This window comes from Tinamus guttatus, unplaced genomic scaffold (assembly GCF_059628265.1).
Source record: "Tinamus guttatus ecotype Peru unplaced genomic scaffold, ASM5962826v1 Tinamus_guttatus_pri_ptg000260l, whole genome shotgun sequence".
Lineage (NCBI taxonomy): Eukaryota > Metazoa > Chordata > Aves > Tinamiformes > Tinamidae > Tinamus > Tinamus guttatus.
This window is the reverse complement of record NW_028288794.1, coordinates 249,982-271,870: the sequence shown is the minus strand read 5'-3', so window position 1 is coordinate 271,870 and position 21,889 is coordinate 249,982. Positions and strand designations below refer to the sequence as shown.

Here is a 21,889-nt window from a genome sequence, read left to right as displayed (position 1 = left end):
GGACACAAAGAGAGGCCTCTGGGAACCCTGGCAACAGCAACAGGTCGCTCTTGCACCCCCCAGGCCGCGGCCAGGCCGCGTCCCTTAGCAACGGCGGGCGCAGCGGGCCGCGCCGGGCCGCACCTCGGTGATCACGTCGTGCAGGTATCGGAAGGGCGGCTTGCTGAGCAGGCGCTCCGTGAGCGGCGGCTTGCGGATCACCCGGCCCAGCGCCTCCTGCGTGCGCCGCACCACGGCCTCGTTCATCGCGGCGGCGGCCCCGCCGCGCGCCGCCTTCCCGGCCTGCCCCGCCGCACCGCGCACGCGCAGCGCCCCACGCGCCGTTGCTAGGCGCCGCGACGCACCGCGCACGCGCAGCGCCCCACGCGCCGTTGCTAGGCGCCGCGACGCACCGCGCAGGCGCCGTTGCTAGGCGCCGCGACGCACCGCGCAGGCGCCGTTGCTAGGCGCCGCGACGCACCGCGCAGGCGCCGTTGCTAGGCGCCGCGACGCACCGCGCAGGCGCCGTTGCTAGGCGCCGCGACGCACCGCGCAGGCGCCGTTGCTAGGCGCCGCGACGCACCGCGCAGGCGCCGTTGCTAGGCGCCGCGACGCACCGCGCAGGCGCCGTTGCTAGGCGCCGCGACGCACCGCGCAGGCGCCGTTGCTAGGCGCCGCGACGCACCGCGCAGGCGCAGTGCCCCACGCGCCGTGACGCACCGCGCAGGCGCAGTGCCCCACGCGCCGTTGCTAGGCTGCGCGGCGCGGCCCTAGCAACCGCCCCCTCCAACGCAGAAGCCCTGTTGGGCCCGGCCCGCCGCCATGCTGGTGCGGGCCGAGGTGGCCAGTCTGCACGTTTCCCTTTCAACGTGTGCTAGTTCAGAGTTGGCTGACGAAAACCTTTACCTTTTCTTTTAAAGCCACTGAAACTGGGAGCAATGAGGATCGTTGAACACCAGATCCCTGCTCCTTCAGGAGTTAGATGGTTCAACGAATAAGAGACCTGAAAAAAAAAGTGGGGGGGGAGAGGGAAGGAAAGGGAGGTTTGATGCCTAGGTCAGGCAAAATTCAGCTTTGTACTCAGGCCCTGTTTAGAAGATAAAAGTGCAGTGAAGAAATTGTAAGGTAGGGCAGCTTAGTGCATGAATAAATTTTAAGATCTGAGGGTGTCAGCCAGTAAGAAGAAAGTAAGAATAAGGCTGGGAAGAAGAAACGAACTTCCATTTTTTCTGGTCCCATTTCCCACTTCCTCCAACATCAGAACAAGCCAAGTGAAGGGGAAAAGCAGCAGAGGAGCAGGAGCACCATCCCTGTCACCTATGAGATGTGTCCTGGTCACAATTCCACCAGGCAGTAGTGACCAGGCAGCCCACAGAGCTGCCGGGGCTCCCAAGAGGAGGTATTTCAGGAAAAGAAAGTCGTCAGGAAACCATTTGTGTCTTCTCCCAGTCTGACACACTTGTAATCGATGAGGTTCCCAGACAGACTATTCCTTCAGGATCTGGTGAGCCTGGGAAGAGGAGGAGGTGTTGACAGCTTCTACATCCAAAGGCATCAAAAGGGGTCTCAGAGGAAGCAAGAAAACTGGGAAGAAGCTGCTCTGGGAAAGCAGGCTTGTTTATTTTGGAATCTGGAATTCTGCCACCAGCTCTGTGTAGAGTGTCTGTCAAGCCTGAGAAGAAACCTCTGGGGCTTTGCTAAATTTGACCCCTGCCATGCTAGTCTCACCAAATAGCTAGTACCCTGAGGAAGTACAGCCCAATTTAGCTGAAGAACCAAAAGTTAGCAACTCAAAAAACCTCCACGAGTCCCTGCAGACCTAAAGGGAGGCACGGGAACCAAAAGACTTATCCTAAAACCAGGGAACAGATTGCTAGTAGAGGTTGGGCAAGTTGACACCTTGTCACATGGGGTGAAAATATGGAGGGAATATCTAAGACATGGAAAACATGCCACAGTTAGGAAAGCATGCAAGTATAGAAGTGCTTGCACATCTTTAATAGTGCAATGAAAATCTCACACAATCCTCCTAAAATGCCATCAGGAAGTGCCGTTGACCACATAGCAGCCTACAGACTGGCTCATGTCAACATTCACAGATCTCTCAGCAAAATTCATCTTAGCATCAAGGTCACAGAGAAACTTGCTGTTTCAAGTAGACAAAGACTACTGGAAGCAGAAAAAAAAATGTAATGCACATTGCCTTTTCCTTCAAGTTTTACCTCCTCCCATAGCAAGGTACCCACCCTTTATAGACTTTTAATTTGACTTGATACCACAGAATTCTTTTGCTGAAGTAGTCTAGAAAGCAGCAAGATGGCACTACACTATATATTGCTGGCCAAGTACTCAAGACCTGACAATCCAGCAGCTGGAACAGAAACCTACATCGCTTTATTTTTCCTTACATATCACAAACAGTAGGATACCATCTCCACTCTTAAATGACTTTCTCAGTAGCATACATGTGCACACATGTATTTATATATACACACACATATATACATACACACACACGACAGACAGACATATCTGCACATCTCCCAGCCCACATCAACGAAACTACCACATGATCCTGAAAAATACAGATGCAGCCTGGCAGCAGAAAGTGTAACATCCTATCTCAAAGGCATTTCCAGTATAGACTAAATGAGGGGACACAGGTATCAGGACAGCAGTAACATGGAGGCACTTACAGCCTGCATGAACTTTGAACAACTGCAACATTTTCAGTGATGGCAAACAGCTGAGCAGGAGCTCGAATCTGTGTGTAGTCTACTGAAGAAAAAAAGAGGCATTTTATTGAAACATTAAAAATCCTCCTCCCGCATAATTCTGATTTTGCACTTCTTTTGGGATCCTACTTTTGACTGCAACCTTGTAAAAAGCTGGAAGAGGCACACCAGACTGACAGGCTGCAATAGTCTTGAGACATTGCAGTTTCCTAGCAATTAAACTTTGCTTTAGTTTTGTAGTTTAAACAGATACAGGCCCTCTGGTTATTTACCCTGAGCCAAAGTTGCTGTAGGAGGCAAAGCACCTGGTTGGTTCCCTGCCCTATAGAATACTCTTTCTGAAGCAACAATGAAATGTGAGGTGATTCACTCGATTTTTATTGCCATTCTCTGTACCCGTGATAAATTCTGCAGTTTCCCATGCTTCACTGTGTTTCTAAACTTTAAGACTTTCTTTTTTAAGATATAAAAAAGTCTGCAGTGTGTACATAATTCAAGAACTCAACAAGTTGGCATTTCTCCAAAGATCTCCAGAGTACGGGATTTAGGAAGTTTACATTAAAATCCATCCCCGAAGCAGAAATAAACAATCACGCAGTGTCCCTTATTTTACTATCACGAGCAGCAATCAGAGCGACTCCACTGCAAGAGCCCGAGACAGGGAAATGACTGCATAGGCCTGGGAAACGGGCTTCCTTTGAACATGCTCTCGTCCTCTCCCCTTCATCAAACAATGGTGCTTTTCATTTGTGTTTTAAATTACTACCCTCCTTTATAAGCTCCATTTTGCCTTTTCACATCTCATCTCAGGACATGCTTTATTCTGTGGCGGACCCCTATGCTCTTCCCACTAAGTCTGGACCAGACAGCAGCCCTGCCGTGCAGCATCTCCCCAGGAGAGGTGCTGGGGCTGAAGTTTCAGCACGACAAGCAGTGTGTGCTGCACTCCAAGACCTTTTACAAGAAGGCCTGTTTACAGGAACCCTTAGGATTTCGCGTAGATGATGAAGCTGGTCTTCTGAGGGCTGACAAAACAAGAGCCTGGCCCTACCTTCCTCAGTGGCTCTCGTGTAGCCCTATTCTCTAGGGTGCTTGTTTGCCCCCTCCTAGGAGCCCAGTCATGCCCAGCCCCAAGGTCCAGCTGGGGAACAATCTACAGCTGTTGCCCCTTGTGCATCAGGCATCAGAAGCAAGTTTAAGGTCCAAGCTCTGCTAGATTTTAGATACACTCACTTTCTTCCAAAGGCACCAAGGGAAGCCATTCACACATACTGGTATCAAAACAAGCTCTGGTTAAGTAACCAAGCATGGGAGAGACAGGAGACAAGGTTTCCAGCCTTTCTGAACCACTCAGACCCATGTGCTACCCAGCCAAAGCCCTTAGTATGGGACGTCACAGGGAGCCCCTTGCCAAAGACCCCACTCTTATTCACCACAACAGAGCACATGCAAACAGGGACCAAAATACACCTGTGTGCAGTCCTATAGATCAGGGCTAGTATTTCTTAACAAGTTGATGGCTGATTTCACATCAGAAAGGAAAGTATTTTTCATGGGAAACGATAAAATCCTTGCAAAGAGCTATCAGCCCTTTATGGAAAAGGATGATGCTTCACGTCCTTAAAATTTATGAAGATGTCCATCTCTTCAGGCAGTGATATACTAATACTTGCACAATGTTTTACTGTGCAGGTCTACCCATCTATCCATCTTCTCGGTATCTCCCACAGTTTGGTTCTGGGACATTTCATTGCACCCAGCAAACCAGATAATGTAAACAGCTAAACCTTCAACTACAACTGAATTTAAAGATGTATTAACACTGGAAAATGAAAATAAAGTGACGCCATTACTCCTTTCTCCTGCCTCTTTTAAGGCACCTCTGAGACATTTCGAATAACATACGCTACCTAGTTGAAGGGGCAGAAACGCTCCTAACCTTGCCTGTCTGAGAATTTAAGAAACAGCATAAGCTTTTCAAACTCCTTTAAGCTGAACTGAGGTCCTGGCAGAGCCACAGTCCACATCCAGGGACTTAGGTGTGTCTAAGCACCCTCTAAACACTGCAGGAATGCTTTCGTAAATCAATATATCCTGATTAAAAACACACGCTGGGCTGATTCCTTTTTTTTTTTTAAGCAACGCTTTTGTAAAAAGCTCATTCTGCACCTGGCCAGGAGCAGGATATCCTGGAATTCCAGCTGACGTCCCTCCTCAGCTATTGTGCAAATACAGGTGTATAAAGAGTCCTCACCTCGTTCTGGCCACGGCGGAGACCCTGCAACAAGGACGCGCTCACGTTGAAGCAGCAGCCTGGTGAGAGATCGGTTCCAGGTAAATGGCTCTTTATGCGACCGTCTGCTCTCTGGGGAGCACAGGGCTCCTCTTCTCTGCTAGGGTGCCTGTTCTCTGGGGCTGTTTTTTTTTTTTTTTTTTTTTTTTTTGCCAGGTGTTGCTGATGGTTATTACAGCCCTAAAGAGTAGCCAGTTCAGGCCTCTAGATGGAAATGGCCTGACTTGCATTGCTACTAGGTGATCAAATCCCGCCCCCCCCCATCAAAATTAACCAGATGGGCATGATCAATTCTTGACTGAAAATATAGGCCGCTTTGTAGTAAACTGAGCAGAGGTGCTGTTTTACTGTAAACAAATGCATCCTCTTTTCTTGAGGAGGTTCAAGCGGCTGGAAGAACACTCAGAATCACTACAGAGCCTTCCTATGTCTTTGCTGTGACACCTTGCAGCTTTAACAGGCAGATTAGTATTTCCTGGGCCTTTCTCCCCGAGCTTTGGGTTGTTAGTCGAGCTCTGCTTGCCTGAGCTGATCCTTCCTCTCACAGTTGTTGCCAGCCAGGAACATGCGCTCTTTTCTGATACTCGGCTCCTTCCTTCTCTGCAATGGCTTAATGGAGGCTGCACAGAGAAAGGTCCAGGAGCTCCCTGCTGAAGAGGAAGAGGAGGAAGGTCCTGCCCCAATACGGACCCCGCAGACTCTGTCTCGAGGTGAGTGAGGCTGTCCCAAGGAACCAGCATTTCCTGAGTATCATCCATGGCAGTGTTTAGTGGGTGCTTCCACCCCTATATCCAGGCAGGCAAATCTCCGAGTGCAGTGGCTGGAACATCTCCCTGGATTCCCATGCAGAAGGAAGTGCCACTGTGGCCAAGAGCACTGGTGCAGTCAGCAGAAGCCCTCACACCCTGTACTCGGGAGCAAGTGCAGGTGCTTTGCTCCAAACCTGTGCTGGGGACACAGCCAAGAGCCAGACTAGCCCCCTGGCTGCCCCTTCTGCTCTTCAGGAGCCAGCCAGGAGGCAGCCACAGCAGCGGCCTCTTCCCTGGCAGGGCACGCGGAGCAGGCAGGCAGCTGTAGACACAGAATCAGCTCCACTCCTCTGCTGCCCTCCTTGCTGCCAGCATGATGGGACAGGCACAGGCAGCAGGTGCGTCCTCCTCCTCCTCTATCCCTCCTGAAAAAGAAAACTAACTAAGGCCCCCTCTCAACAGGCTGGGGAGATGAAATCGAATGGGTGCAGACTTACGAAGAAGGTTTAGCAAGATCAAGACAAAGGTAAACCTCAGTTGCTGTTACGCTGGCTCATAGATTGAGGTGAGGACATTAGCTGTGTTCATCTCAGCTTTTTTAGCTCTGTGTATGATCATGTAAAGCAGAGAAGGTCCTGGCATGATGCTCGAGTTGTGGACTATGCTTTGTAAGCAGTGCTTATCAATACTGTACAGAAGCTGAACAATACTGCTTCAAAGATGCTCACTAGCATCTTTTAGGATTCTGTCATAGCTCTCCACATCCTTTCTTTCTTGGTGCCCAAGTTGATCTTTTAGCAGTGTTTTTAAGAGTCTTTAGAGCATCCTGGTGGCTTGATTCTTTGCAAGGGATGTCTGTAAAAGGTCTGACTTGCTTTCCCTCTTCTTTCCTGCAATGTTGTTTCAGCAAGAAGCCCCTGATGGTCATTCACCATCTGGAAGAGTGTCCTTACAGCCAAGGTGAGCAAAGCAAATCTTTCCAAACAATCCGGTCATCGAACCCTGTCACCACTCATTCCCTATGGAGCACTTGGTGTGAAACCTTCCCAGAACAGGCAGGGCCAGATGCTGCTCAATAAAGCCAAACCACGTGCATCCTCCACTGCAATGGAAATACCTCAGTACATCAGCATTTCAGCTTCTCTTTTGTGTTTTCCTTTACTAAAGCCAAGTCCTCCAACCTTTGTGTGACGTGTGCTTGTCAAAAAGTTTTGTTGGTGCATCCTGGTGGGTCTAGGATCCATAAAAGATGATGAAAAACCCTGAAAAGCAATGATGCAGGCTTCCCTACCCCCCTCCCACACCCCCAAAACATATTTATCTTTCTTTTAGCTTTAAAGGCAGCTTTTGCTTCTAGCAGAGAGATTCAGCAGATGGCTAAGGACGACTTTATCATGCTAAATCTGGTGGTAAGTTTGAATTTAAAATAATAATCTACATGTTTATTGTGGAGTGGGATAAACCATCTTAAAATCTCAAATGGAATCTCATACATATATATATATATATATATATATATATATATATATATATATACACACACACACACACTTTTTTAAACCCTCCTGGGGATACACAATATGATTTCAAAACATCAGCATGGTTACTCTTGGAGGGAGGCCAGAGACACTTCCATACATGCACACACGCATGCACATCAGTATGGGAATACAATTTTGTGCTCTCCAACCATAGGCAAAATTCTAATATGAGCAAAAAAAACCCAAGCAAACAAACAGTCATCAGGCTTTCCAAGTTACACACATGGGATATCTGTCCCCTGTCCCAGCTTCTTGCATGGGACCAAAATCTTTGGTTGGTGGCAGACAGTTCTGCAAGGCAAGGTAAGCTTGGCTACATACTAAGGCAAGTGCAGCTGATGGAGCCCCTTTCTAGCACCACACAGTGCTTTGAGAGGTGCCCCTCACCGTGAGCCTGTGCAACTCCAACAGCACTCCAGCAGCGACGACAACCTGGCACCCGACGGCCACTACGTCCCTCGCATCCTCTTTGTTGGTAAGTCCCTGCAGTTGGGACAACAGCCTGAACAAAACCGCCAGCTGGTGGCATTTTTTTTCCTGTATGGTCCCCATTGAATCCATGTTGCTCCAACTAATACTCTTTTGAACACCTTACACTGTAGGAATAATAATAAAGACCTTCAAAAAGGGAAATCTTAACTGGAGATAACTAAATTGGGCCTTGTACTCCGAGCACGTGCTCGAACAACTGATAAACACTTCACCCAACGACAGAAAAAAGGTTCCCTTATGAACCATAAGCAACAGCTATGGGCAAATCCTCCACCAAACTGTTGGGTAGGAACAGAACAAAGGCTCATTCTCCTGAGCCACCACACCAAGACCCTACATAGTCTTCTCATGGTGGGTTTCAGAAGTAGACTTCCTTCATTAAAAGAACAGCTACTGAGTCTCATGCTTCAAAAATGTATCTTTCCAGCCATAAAGAGACCAGCAAACACCATTTTCAAACCTCACTATTTTACTTCCCACAAAATTAACCACCTCTTTCCCACGCCACAAACTCTGTATCACTAATAACTCAAACTTTTTTTTTCCCCTTCCCTCAAGATCCTTCCATGACAGTGCGAGCTGATATAACTGGCAAATATGGGAACAGGATGTACACCTATGAACCACAAGATATTTCAACCTGTGAGTGAAATGGGTACTAAACTGATCTTTTTTTAGCCATCGCAAGTTTATAGAAAACAAATCTGGATAAAGGAACAGGGCACAGGAGAATCTTTAGAAATGTCACTGTCTGTTTCTGCCACAAAGCCTGCTCACAGCACTTAATTCACACAAATATGAATGAAGTTAGAATGCAAGTACCCTCTGGGGGAAAAAATAAAATAAATGCCAAATATTTCTGAAAAATGAGGCTGTGAACCATAGGAAATTATCCTCCGTGTCTGAACCCCTGAGGGCTGCCAGGAAGCTGGTGTTTCCAAATGTGGTGCAAGTTTGGCCCCCAAACCTCAAGCTGCTTCTGTTCAAAGTATTTTCAGACTCCAGCATACTGCTGTTGCCCTTCATAATCTGAAACAACTGAGCCACTGAGGTGGTTTCCAGTTGCAATACTTCTGGGCCTAGGGGTAAATATAAAGCTTAAATAAATAATCCATGAATACTGTAATTAGCTCCTAAGGGTTGGTGCCTCTGCTCTCCCCTCTCTTGTCTGCCCACTTCAGTAACAGAAATGGCAACTTTTGAGGCCTTGAGCCCCAGATCACAACAAAATGAAATGAGGCAGATTCAAAAGCTGTGGGGCAAAGAGGAGAGCAAACCCATTTCCATGGGCAAACCAGGTACAGCATTGCTATTCAGGTCACAGTCTTCCTCCTCTAGTTCTTGCACTCCAGACTTTTTTCTGATACCCTTTGAACCTCATGGTAACACTGGTGTTTTCTCTGCAGTGATTGAAAACATGAGGCAAGCAAAGGCCCTTCTCCACACAGAGCTCTGAGCAGCGGGCGCCTCCGATCCGCACCCGGGAATGCTGGAAAACCCAGTAATGGCCAAGCCAGGATGGGTGCTGCGTCTTTGTCCACTCCCTCAGAGGCCTCCTTAGAAAAAAAAAAAAAAAAACACCACTAGGAGAACTCTGTGCAGCCCATGATACAGGGACTGATGCACTGCTGCCTGGTCATTTTTCAAACCAGCAATTTATTTTAATGACTTTATGATTATTATTGATGCACAAGAACGTTCCTTGCTTGTGTTGACAAACTGTTCTTTACCGCAATTAGCATAATTTTGGAAAGGATCAAATACAGCAGCTTAATTGCAGGGCTCGATGCTTACATTATAAACACATTTTGTCTTGTGTGTGCCTAAACTAGATTGTACTTGTTGCAGTCAATTTTCTACATTTTTTCTTCCCCCAAGCCACAGATCTTTTAGTTATGTTTTCTGCTTCCCACAAGCAAGCAGAAGCAGCAAACACAACCCAGCAACTGAGTGCATCTCTCGATTGCTTTCAAATGGCATCCATGAAGAAACCAGGAGGATTATATTGGCTTCTTTGGGGGCATTTCATTATGAACCACAGCCTGGGATTATTCTAATTGGGCCTGCTTATTATATCCTTATTTTAACTTTTCTATCATCTAGTTTATACTTTTATTTTACTTTTTTAAATAGAAATCTAGATTAACTATACCTTCACTGTTTTTACATAGAATTTGTAGAGTAAGAAACAAAATCATGCAACCATAATATAAATTAAGGAACACGGATTTTATGTCCCAGCTTTTGTACCTTCATTGCTTTGTGAATTACCAGTTCACTAATATGTATTTCAGAAATGTCTTATTTTTATTAAAAGCTTTTGCTGTGTAATCCAGAACAACAGAAATAAAGCACTGATGTATTTCCTTTGCAATTAACTTGATTTCACGTTATTTTGTGTGCAACGCCCTGGTCAGCAAATTGACAATCTGCAAATCCTGTGTCTCACCATCAGCCTTTGAACAAATTTCATTCTGCTGCCAGCCATGCAAACTAAGTCTGATCTGAAAAGTCAAGGATTCATAAATCATTACTAAAAAAATGATTCCTTAGTCAGAATGTAAACGGTTCTTTTTACCAAAGACAGATTCTCTGGCTATAGTTTGTGGCTACAGGCATATTGTTTCTATGGCAGTATCGTTAAATTTTCTACTATAAGACATCCATTAAGGAGCCCAAAGAAGTATCAGTTGAGCAGCAACACTTTTGGCCATCCTGAGCCTGTCATGCAAAACCGAAACAGAACCTGTCCATGCGCTAAGCATCCACCAGAGACTAGGGGTGTAAGAAGGGTTCAGCTCCACTAAGCATTAAAAACACAGGTAGAATTCACAGAAGCCACCCAGGAGCTGTTTTATAACCACAAGCTGCTACATATAAGCGTGTCTGCTTCCTGAATTCCCTTCATTTTTTTTTTTCCTCTTTATTAAGGGCAGTAATAGTTAAAGTGCAGAAGGAAGCCGCGGGGGTGGCCAGCAGGAAGGGGAGTCGGATGAAGCACCAGAAGCCCACGGCCACCTCAGCAGCTCCTGTACTGCAGCACCAAGGACTGGGCGCATGCAGAAACACGCAGCACTACCCTGCGAGCGCCAGCAAAAAGGGAATTAAAGAGGAATTTGACTAACAGACCTGTGGCTGATGGGGCCCAAAACAGGGTAGTCCCTGGAGGTGGGGACGCCAGCGGGCTCGGCATGGGGACGACGCTGCCCGAGGGGGACAGGCGGCAGGAAGCCCCGCGCGCAGCCGGCAGCTGCGACGCACAGAACCAGCAGGACGCGCGAGCGCTCGCTCCTGTGAAACCTGTCAGCAAGGAAGCACGTAGCGGGGCCTAAGGCCAGTTTTGCCCTTTCCCCCCTTATTTAATTCTTCCCAATGATGAGAAAGGAAATTTTTAGCAAAGCAGGTGTTGGATCCTTACTGATCACAGTCCAAATACAGCCATTTCAATCCAATTCTACGGTTCACTCAAAGTTTAAGGAAGCTTTAAAAAAAGCAGTTTTTGAAACGCAAAACACTTGCTACCCCAGAAGCTGATACTGTGTCTTTCAGCAAGAAACCCACAATCTCGCACCCTATTTCCTATTTCCCCGAGATACTCGGAGAAACTTCTCCAAATGTAAAACTCCAAGCGTACTACTGAGCTTGAGCCCCATCCAGTGTTGGAAAATAATCTACCCCCTTCCCAACCAACATACATCAGTCAGCCATGTACAGACCAACCAAATAGACATATAAAATTGACTCTTTATTTTGTGAAGTACACTTGAAAAATAAAGATGAAAGCTTTTTCCTGGCCTTGGAATATAACCATAATAAACTGTGGAATCACAAAGACTCCTTTTTAAAAAGGTATTCCCTCTCCCCCCATTTTTAACACTTTCATTGTGGAGTGGTCCACAATAATTCTAAGAAAAAAATACGCATTTTGAGCCAACATTAGAAATAATTCAATATTGGTTCAGTGCAGGCACTGCTACATCACACTTCAACAAAGGCACATACTAAAATCCCTACTTCAGGGCTTGGAATCTGTATTTCGATTTCTCCAAACTTCATGTTTTCAGGAACAGATCAGAGCAGGTGAGGAAAGAAAAAGCATCAAGCTCAGTACAGCTGTCCAGAATGGGATCTGAGGAGTTAAAGTGACAGCAAAGTTCAGTACAGTAATTTGCAAACACAAAGAGTCCTTATTTACCTTGGTAATCAGCAGGTGTGATAACATCTGCGAGCTTCTTGGGCAGAACAACTCCTGGTAAAAGGGAAGAAGGCTGCGCAAAATAAGCCAGGGAGGGAGAAGAAATGGCTGCCCTCACCTCAGTCAAAGGAAAAAAAAATCCATCCATAGAACAACGTTTGTATTATTTAAGTAAAAACTAAGACCAAAAGAGTTAGGAAATGATATCCCCTTCCTGGCCGAATCAGTCTAGGAAATCACAAACCAACCTGCTAAATTTTAAAAATATGTGAAATAATTACTGTTCACAGGCTTCAATATAAGGAGGTGCTTAGATGCCTTTTTTTCCTCCTCTCTCTCTGTGCTATTTCTTTTAAAGCTGTCCAAAACAGCAGAATAATTTTAAACTGTAAAGTTACATCAGAGGATATCTGTAGTCTGCTGTATTGGCATTTTCTACAACTCCTACACATACATGAAGCCATTTACTATAGTCCTCCAAGGTTGTATGTATTTTGTTCACTCATTATTACAGTTTTAAAGGTATTCCAGCCTATGTTTCAAAAGTCGTATTTGAACATTGCCTTACCCATTTCAAAATAGGTTTGCAAGCCATTTGTGCAATCAACAAGGCTTTGTAGTGTATCTGATAACAAACTTCAGATGACTCAGGAATCAATTCCTGCAAGGTTCCAGAGGGAAAAGGCAAACACACTGCGTGTCACCAGCACTGTACTACTGCACTGAACATAGGAAAGGTAGAAGATAACACCTTAACGCTGTTTGAAGTCCAAATATAAGCAAAAAAAAAAAACATTAAGAGCTCTGCTTAATGCTATTTATACTCCAAGAAAATTATGAACCTGATAGGAAACTAAGTTATGGTTAATCATGTACAGTGGGGAATGCCATTTAACTGCTGTAAATATTTGAGATGTTTAAATAAAGGTGATAAAAACAGGTTTTAGTAAACCTGATTCCCATCCTCAGTAAAGAAAAAAATGGTCTCCGATACTTGCACATGTTCTCAATCTTGAGATCCAATTCTGCAACGATTTGGTCAACATTTTACTTAACAGACAAAAACCTTTAATACTCAGTTCAGCTGGCATTCAAGAACATACATCCCTTCTATTACAGAAGCTGCAAATCAACACCAAGATAAGCATTTTCTTGCTCTTTCTCAGATGTTTCAAAGGGTATTAAATCAGCTGAACAAATGAGAAGTGAAGGGAAATCCTCTGAATAGGAAGACTGAAAATAAATACAAGCCTTTTTTACCGAGTCAAACATAACCCACCTAAGGCTAGCCTTCAGATCTCCCATTTTTTTCTAATCTTGTTGTTTGTTAATAAAGGTTGTGGACAATCAAAAAGCACTAGTAACTTTGAAATCCAAGGCTACTGCACTTACGTTCCTTATCACAAAATCATAGGTTCTCAGGTAGATTTAGGTCCTATAGAACTTGACAAGTTTTGAACTCATTCCTCTGTGGAGTCAATTTAGCAATACTTTGTCCAGGGACCACCACATGCCTTTCAAGACTGAAATCTGATTCAAGCTTCTACTGACTTATATATCAGACAGGAAATCAAATTCTGGTATCCATAGTGATTTCAGTAATGAGAGATGGAACAGTAACTGCTGAAAAACAAAAAAGTTTATGACTATTAAAAAACGCTAGAAAACTCTGTAGTGATGGTGCATTTTTTTTCTGATTAAAAAAAAACGAGTGGTAACAAAACCGTCATTGAATATATTATTCAGTTTTCTCATGGATAAAGTGCATTTACCTAGCCTGAGAATAAGTACCACATGGATAAAGGGATGCTAAAGCACTTCATCAGAGAGATTAAATAAAAATCAGTCACCCTGAAAGCAAAATTCAGTCTGTCTCGGTGATTCTTGAGGCCACTTCAGGGAAGGCTATCCCTCTCGCCGGTCCATTTGAGGTACTCCATTCCAGCTGAGCCCATCGGCAGAACGCTCCGGCCAAGAAATGAGCTGCCTGCTGCTATCTGAAGACTCCAACATTGATTGAAAGAGCCACTTCTGGTTTACGAAGCTTAAGAGTCGCCTTTTCCTCAGATAAAATGTGGTTCTGTAAACGTTCGGCTTGTCGGCTATTAAAAAAGAAAGAAAGAAAGATGCCTAGTACTGGATTAAGCCCAAGCACTTGCAGCACGTGTCTGCTCGACTGAAACCTCATTTTCACCCAGGTGCAAGAACAACTTTGCAACCTCCCACTTGCATCCCATATAACACCCAGAGCGCCCATTTCTCATCTTGAGACAGTGTCAAACTGAGCATCGCAAGGTTAAAACAGAGGCTCAGCATAGGAACATGGCATGCACTTAAAAAAGGAAGTTTCTGAATTGCTTTTATCAGTGTGAATACTTCCTTTTGCACTACTGGGATTGTGTGCTCTAAGGGCATCCTGCTATCACTGTGCTAAAGAGTTATCCAGGTAACGAGTTACTGTGAAAAGCAGGGAAAAACAAAACAAAAACATACACAAACAAAAACAACCACCTTGAATATTTCAAAAGAAAAACACATGTAAGTATTCACTACCTTTTCTTCTTTTCTAATGCCAGTTGCCTTTGTTTCTCTTTTCCAACATCATCTCTCTCTGTGCTGAAGTCCTTTGTGTCATCAAGGAGAAGATTCTGTTGTCAAAAAGGATCAACTGCATTAGTGCATTTTCATACCTTGTTCTTGGATTTTATTCTCACTTGGAAAACACAGTTTATAACACAAGGACAAAAAAGAATCCAGTTTCATCTGGAGAGTGTTTGAGCACAGACTAAAAAATGACTTTGCACTGGCTAAGTGAGAGCTGCACAAGCACCTCTGAGTATTGCCCTCTAGTGCCTGCAGCAGGATCTAAGGGTGAAAGTATCACATTTCCACGAGGCTGGTTAAGATCAAGAGAAAACGGGCAAAAAGCAGCAGCAGCAATTAGATATGTAACAGGATGCAGAGAAACAAGAAAGAAATGAAGACAGTGTAGAAGGGGATGTGCCTAAACCTAATCCAAAGTTCATTTACCTTCACTCCAATGATGTCTCCATCCTTCAGGTAATAAGGTGCTGACTGTAAACTCTCCTGTTTTTTCTTCCGTTTCCTCTTGGAAATTTGTTGCATCTGAATAATATCAAAGCACAAGATTCGTACATAGCAGATTTCAGAAAGCTGCTTAAATAGATATTTGCTGACATTTCCTTCTAAATATGTAGTGTCCCCACTAGCTGTTCTTCCATAAACAGAGAGGCTTATTGTAGAGAAAACTAAATACCCATTTTTATCATCAGCAGCTTTTTTTGTCCTGCAGCTCACTTAAGTAAAGCAAAACAAACAAAACCAAAAAAACACCACCAAAAAACATCTATCTTTCCCTTCCAGGTCATTATATTAAGCATAGTAAAGGACACTTCATGACTAGGTAACAGTGACCCTAGGGCACCCTGTGCAGTAAAGAGAAATGCTTTCATTCTGATTTATCTCTGTTGATCTCCATCATTTCTTACCTAACTGCTATAGCTATAGGTTGAAAAATTCAATGAAATGTATACATTTGCATCACATCATATAGCAAATGATTCCATGCTTATGATCTGCAGGTAGCTTTTCAACCTGTAAAAGCCATTTCATTGTTATAAGAATGACGAGATGAGAAAGATGAAGGAGTGGTTTATTCCCTGCTAACCAAAATTGCTCTCTTCCCCAAAATTTTTACTTGGTTAACTTGGCAGAACTGCAAGTACTGCTACTTTAAGTGATCAAAAACCTGTTGCCTTCACTATGATTTTGAAAAGACCTGAGCAGACCCCTAAGGAGATGAAGGAACTTCCCCCACTTTCCAAAATTCACCTCGCAGCTTATGTTGCAGGAAAATAAGGCTGTGCACTCAAACACATATCCTTGAAAACTGCAGCACAAACCAGTACTTTTCTCAAAACAGCTGTTGGACTTGGTCATTCCAGATCTTACCCAGCTAGATATCAGCAGCCACTCAAATTTTTCAGGGAAGTATTTGGCTATTTCAATCTTATCTACAGGGAGACAATAGTGAGAAGCAACTCTTTGCCTCAGTGCCCAGGCTGTGCATTCTTTGGAGATATCCCAGACCAAATCTGTGGGGTGGTAGTAGTCCCTCTGTCCTGGTATGCCCATCTGTACTCGAAGCAACAGTTCATGGGGGCTGTCATGAAGAAGAAGATAGAAAATTTCTGTGAATCATCCTTTCAAAATCCCAAATTGCTACTCCTTTCCTCTCTCCCCCTATGAGCAGGGAATGAAAGCTCCCAAGTGTTCTTGCACAAAATGATATCTGTAATCCCAAGAGAAAGTATTTAAGTTAAAATATGCTAGTTTGAGTCTCATCTCAAACATACACAAATAGGCATTAAGTATCTTGAGCGCTTACCTCAAATTCTCTTCTTTTTGCAGAGGTTCTATGCAGATTTCCACTTTGGCTCCCAGCTTATATTCACTGATAACAAAGCAAAGATTATACACACATTTTTCAGTTATATAACCTTATTTCAATTATCTGCAAAACCAAAGCAAGGCGTTACTGGAACCAAAACCAAAACTGAGTAAGGTTCATAAACTGCACTCAAACCACTTAAAATAAATCTTAGCCAAATAAGCATGTAATTATGCTTCCACAGAACTTTAGTTGCAAGAGGTGCCCTACTACTGAAACATTAAGAGAGCTTTCTGTTGGTATTGACTCAACTGACTTTGTTTCTCCACCCATCTGTCTCACAGCCCAGTAAACCATCAGCCTGTCACTATATTACTTCACTGTTTAGTGAGGAACCTACTTGAGTTGCTGCTTGTTGCTCCGTAAGAGCTTGCCCAGGCGCTTACTTTCCACTGTCCAGGCTCTGAGAAATGCAGGTAGAGGAAAGATTTGCTCCTGGCAACACGGCAAAGTCATGGCCTGAAAAGAAAACAAGTATCTCTTCAATAATTTCAGCAGTCAGTCTGCTTGGAGAGATGAAGAAAATCACTTGACTGCTTCTCAGTGTAGTATTGAAACAATCAGAAATAGGGCAGGGTATTTAGACTTATTCTGTACCAGTGGTTGCTTGCAACTTACAGGTGGTGGCTATGATGAAGAAATTTTTTTCAACCTCAAAGCAAGTTGGATTTCACTCCCTCCCAATATTTCTCCATTTAACACAGCTCTCTGAAATATATATATCTTTTTTTTAAAATATATTTTTAAACTGGAAGAATGAGGCTAACAAAATAATAACCACAACCTCCAGGCAAGTGGTGAGCAAGCTCCTTCACTCCTTTAACCAAACTATATTATTTACACGCTAAGATAAATTTCTATATTTATAAGATGCAAATGGTCATATAGTACTTCACAGCAGCAGTTTGGCTGAGACTGAGAAACACAAGTCTCACCCAAAACAACAAGCGTTGATATGGATTAGAATCGGAAGAGATAATAATGCAGTTTAGACAGAACAACCAACTGGCTGAAGAGTAGAAGAGATCTGTAACAGTTGTTTGATGGTGGGTTGTTTTTGTTTGTTTGGACAAGTGCATTAAATCACATTTTTCTAATTAAATACATATATGAAGGCACCTTTTTGCATGTCTTAGTTTCTGGCCAAGGAAACTAAGACACACCTTCACAGATGACAAATATGACCTTCCCAGCATCTAAAGCAATTCCTCATTTGTTAGGTTTAACATATGAAAACACACAAAAATAACTAATACAGGAACGATGTGGAAATGGCAAGTGGCTTTTTAGGAAGTGCTTGTATAGGTGTGTTCCTCTAATCATTTTTATATTGTGAAATAAAAATACGTCTGTAAGCCAAAGTTTCAGATGAAGTGCAGCAAGGCTTTTGCAGCTGAGGACACGTGACAGGTAGAATGGCAACTGCAGGGAACATACTAAGGAAATATCTGAGCTACATGCTCAAATTGCCTCTTGGTACTTACCACTGAACATGGCATATAAGCAAATGCCATATCAGAACATACTGGAGACAAGGGAAAAGGAAATAAAAAATAGGTATTAATACAGCTCAATTAATCACAGTGTTGCTATACATTTAGAACACAGGAGAACATCTAACCTGAATCTTCAAATCTTCCAAAGAAGCTTCTCCTGGTATTTCTAGACTGCCAGCATAACACAGATCCGTGTGTGTTTGGACATATTCTGGGGGGAGATAGAGATCCAGCAAAAGAGAGAGAGAGAGAGAGGAGAGTCAATATGATTGAGTTTATTGTTCTAAGAAAAACATATGGTTCCTCCCATGAGCTGACTGAGCTCACCTGCTGCTGGAGACAACTGCAAAGCCTCCATCCGGCAGGTCACACCATTCACTTGGTCTTGTGCACTCCCTCCATGCTCCATACGACTTAAAGGCTTGTACCACCAGATGGGTATTTTCAGGAACCCCTGGAAAACAAACAAAAAGAACCTGGTAGCTATCACATTCAAGCCTCCAAAAAATGTTAATGCATTAAAGAACATAAACACCCATAATTTTACCTTTGGTGGGAGCTTTCCTTCAGTTACAACCAAAGTATCCCCTCTGCAGACATTAAGTTCCTTCAGAGTGGCATTCTAGAGAGAGAAAGCACCGTGTTTTACTTCCTGAAGGGGTTTTACTTCCATTTTACTTCCTGAAGGGTTTTTTTTTTTTTTTGTATACTTGGCATTAAAAAAAGATCAGTTTTCTGCTTTTTCACAGAAAGGCATATAAATATCCACCTACCAGCCAGCACCTGGAAACAACTTTGCAAGAGTGCATAAATAACCTATCCACGTAAGTCCACAGAATTCTTCTAGAACATCCCACTGACCCCATCCACTTCCTCTGCACGTCCATATTTTACCAATTAATACCTTGTGCTTGTTGTTATTGTTTATTGCTTAATAAAAGTCCCTGAGAGGAAGATGCTTAAGACTCACCTTCAACCCCTTCAACAATAGGTACAGCAATACCATCTTCATAAAGCCTTACAAAAACAGCATCACATGCCTAGCAATGTATCACCCACAGAAACACTCCACAGATTTTTTTTTTAAAGGAAAAGGCTCTGAAGAAAAATAGACTACATATTGTATGATTCAAGCCCAAAAGGTCCACTTACTTCCTGACTTAATGCTTCCCCTGCTTCATAGCACCAGTCAAGCCTTCTCAAATGCCAGTTGTCACCTATCAAAAATAAGGAAACAGAGGAAAAACTATCAGCCAACAAGATTGCTATCAATAACACATATAGTAAAAGTAAATAAATAAAAAAACCTGTGTGTTAACAGCCTGCCCATTTTTACAACTCTGACAAAACTAGATACTGAAAAGAATAAACAGGTTGCTTCAGCTCCCTTCTCCAGGCCCTAGAAACACATTTTTGCCTCCTGGAAGTGACCGTCTCTTGTTTTTATAAATGTCTGTCTTTATAAACTCTCTTGCTCAAGCTACATGATTTCTCTTGTTCAAGAAGAAACCAACAGAAGTTAAACGACAAAATGCAGCTAAAAACCGTGGAAGAAAGAAAATTAAAAAGTTGAGAAGAAGTTCCAGCTGTGGAAATGCTGAGCATGAATTGTCACTGGACTTCCCTCGTCACTACAACATACTCATGAAAAGGGCCTTAAAACAATACCGTAAGGATAACCAAAATACAATAATAGTTATTAATAAGGATAATATGGATAACAGTCAAAATATATTGTAAGGAAGAAACCCAACTCTCCCTCCCCTTCTGTCTACTTTCTCTATTTCTGGTAGACTTCATATTAGAGGAAAAGAGATGATACAGTTCAGAAACTACAATATTTTGCAATTAGCACCTATATGAAGCATTATGTAGAGAAGAAAAGAATTTAATTGTAACTTTTTTTCCTGGCCAATAGTGAGAGATGAAAATGCACTTAAAAATTCTCTCTAGAGTCCAAAATAACTAAAAGCTCAATCTTGTTGATGAATTCTAATGGGACAAGAGTAGCTGGCAGCTTTTTTAAGGCTACAACTTCAAAATCTACTGAACTATGACATTTCTTCAAATAAGAGCAGTAAGATCATGAATTTCTATGCAAGACCAAATTCAACTTCTCAAAAACAGTAATATAAAGTAAGCAATAAAACAGAACCATTATTTCTTGGCAGTGAACCTGTACCACAAGGAAATGAAAAGTTTCAATTTTCAAGGCATTATTAACTGCTCTACCCATATGTATATGCGCACAAGAGCACAATATTTCATTTTCACTTGGGCTACTCAATGTGTATTTTCATAGTAATATTTTTCATGTGAACTTTTATGTTTCCTAGAGTGCGGCCAACTTCGCGGCCTTCACCCCACAGTAACAGAGAATTCAATATTTACTAAAGGTTAGACCTAAAGCTTGAAAACACAGCGACACCAGGGTTTTCTCTCATCTCTTTCGTCTGCATAAGAAAGAGATGTTGAGCCAAGGAACTCGCATGCGACACTACTGCTATCCATGTATCTTCCTTAGCCCTCATTTTGAAGTTTAATAGCTAGAATGACTACCAGTCAGACTCCCAAATAATGGCCAAACTGAGCTCTCACATTAACTGGCTTCTACAAAATAACTTAAGATCACTCCAATTTTTTCAATTAACCTCACATAATGGTTCCCACTGCAACAGAAAAATCTTGTCCAAACAGCCAAACTACTCCATCGACACAGGCACTCAAACACCCTAGGAAGTGCGAATTTTGCCATACTTTATTTATAAAACCTGAAGCTGCTATTTTAAGAGCTACTACACAGCCAGCCCTGCACCAGGGGCTTTAAAAGTTTTTTTAAAACTCAAAACTTTTAAAAGTTTTGAGCTGGCAAGAGAGCTCTTAGAAAATTGGAAATCCCTTAGAGAGACTTCTTTAAATAATAACATAACACAACTAACCTGATAATCCAGATTTTTCCAGCATTAAATTTAAACACTGAAAAAAAAGAAATATATGGTGAGGCTTAACTTAATGCTTAGGTTGTTAAATTAAGATTTCAGCAAATCTGCACAAGATTTTTTTAGTGTATGGAAACTGAACAGCTGATTCATGGTGAATACCTAGAAACAATATAAACATATAGACACAGTATACATTCTTGAGATAGCAAATTTTCAAGAAGAAAATTTACTACTGCAGGTAGGAACTTCCACAAAATGTAAAACAAACACACACAAAAACTGTGCTCTGAGTGTGGTGTTTTACTCAAGCAAATTCTATTGAAACAGTTTGAAAATGTTAGTGACCTGCCCCCCTTCCTCCTCCCCCCCCCAAAAAAAACCCCACCAAGCTAGTGATTTCAAACAGAAGTAGAGAACAACTTTTTGTAAATACACCCCTAAAGACACCTCACTGCTTTAACATATTGCGTTCGGTCTTAACTTTGGCATGGCTGCTGCTGAAACTGGCTTAAGTGCTTTTCAAGCAATGCTGTCAGACCAACCCCAACTTGCAGCCCTGTTGAAACAGAGAGACTAACTGCACAGTAACTGATAGGCACACATATTCCCTCCCATATCACAAAACTCAACTGTGACAGGCTCTGATTGTACATCATTTTGAGGATTGTTTTTTTGGAAGGGAGCAGCAAGCCATATATGGAACACTCATACAAGGAATCAAAAGGTGAACTTGCTGAAAGATGAAAGCATTCTTCCCCACTAGTTTAGACTTGAAAAGCTTCTTTTCTTTCAGTGTTACCTGGTGATCTGAACAGCATATGGTACAAGGCAAAAGTTCTGGGCAGTTCTCCAGAACTGGCCTAGGGCACCAGGAAATGTTTGAAGAGCACCTACACCTACCTCTTTGACAGAGGCTGTCTCTTCCACAACTATCTCCATTTCAGGGCTTGTGTGTTGGTTGCTCCCAACAATAAAATACAAGAAGAGCTAAAAATG

The 21,889-nt window shown here is 43.1% G+C and overlaps 3 protein-coding genes across 5 annotated transcripts in view; 1 reads left to right on the top strand and 2 right to left on the bottom strand.

The window, feature by feature from the left end:
- Window positions 1-282, bottom strand: part of IFT54 (intraflagellar transport 54) — a 38,081-nt gene extending 37,799 nt beyond the window's left edge. For both annotated transcript variants that reach the window (XM_088526960.1, XM_088526961.1), the window contains exon 1: window positions 124-282. In XM_088526960.1, the coding sequence (XP_088383086.1) occupies window positions 124-246 (123 nt within the window). In that variant the 5' untranslated portion in view covers window positions 247-282. The remainder of the gene's footprint in view (window positions 1-123) is intronic.
- A 5,290-nt stretch (window positions 283-5,572) lies between these two features.
- Window positions 5,573-9,253, top strand: LOC104566170 (anterior gradient protein 3-like). The gene is made up of 7 exons (XM_010212925.2): window positions 5,573-5,717; window positions 6,219-6,282; window positions 6,664-6,716; window positions 7,089-7,165; window positions 7,709-7,772; window positions 8,348-8,431; window positions 9,196-9,253. Exons 1-7 carry the CDS (start codon window positions 5,573-5,575, stop codon window positions 9,243-9,245), a joined length of 537 nt encoding a protein of 178 aa, XP_010211227.2. The 3' UTR covers window positions 9,246-9,253.
- A 4,510-nt stretch (window positions 9,254-13,763) lies between these two features.
- Window positions 13,764-21,889, bottom strand: part of USP40 (ubiquitin specific peptidase 40) — a 28,221-nt gene continuing 20,095 nt past the window's right edge. The window contains exons 20-31 of one of the 2 annotated variants that reach the window (XM_088526967.1): window positions 21,794-21,880; window positions 20,891-20,927; window positions 19,104-19,168; window positions 18,499-18,573; window positions 18,279-18,405; window positions 18,077-18,162; window positions 16,796-16,914; window positions 16,393-16,458; window positions 15,957-16,167; window positions 15,015-15,110; window positions 14,538-14,632; window positions 13,764-14,086 (exon numbers count right to left, since the gene is read on the bottom strand). In XM_088526967.1, coding sequence (XP_088383093.1) covers window positions 13,978-14,086; window positions 14,538-14,632; window positions 15,015-15,110; window positions 15,957-16,167; window positions 16,393-16,458; window positions 16,796-16,914; window positions 18,077-18,162; window positions 18,279-18,405; window positions 18,499-18,573; window positions 19,104-19,168; window positions 20,891-20,927; window positions 21,794-21,880 — 1,173 coding nt within the window. In that variant the 3' untranslated portion in view covers window positions 13,764-13,977. Of the gene's footprint in view, window positions 14,087-14,537; window positions 14,633-15,014; window positions 15,111-15,956; window positions 16,168-16,392; window positions 16,459-16,795; window positions 16,915-17,939; window positions 17,981-18,076; window positions 18,163-18,278; window positions 18,406-18,498; window positions 18,574-19,103; window positions 19,169-20,890; window positions 20,928-21,793; window positions 21,881-21,889 lie in introns of those variants that run through there. The other variant, XM_088526968.1, reaches the window with a different exon arrangement.

Bases quoted from the DNA above. Each gene is read 5' to 3' on its own strand.
- LOC104566170 (XM_010212925.2), top strand. From the start codon at position 5,573: ATGCGCTCTTTTCTGATACTCGGCTCCTTCCTTCTCTGCAATGGCTTA. The intron at 6,283-6,663 runs GTAAACCTCAGT...ATGTTGTTTCAG, and splicing joins TTAGCAAGATCAAGACAAAG to CAAGAAGCCCCTGATGGTCA. The intron at 7,773-8,347 runs GTAAGTCCCTGC...CCTTCCCTCAAG, and splicing joins CCCTCGCATCCTCTTTGTTG to ATCCTTCCATGACAGTGCGA.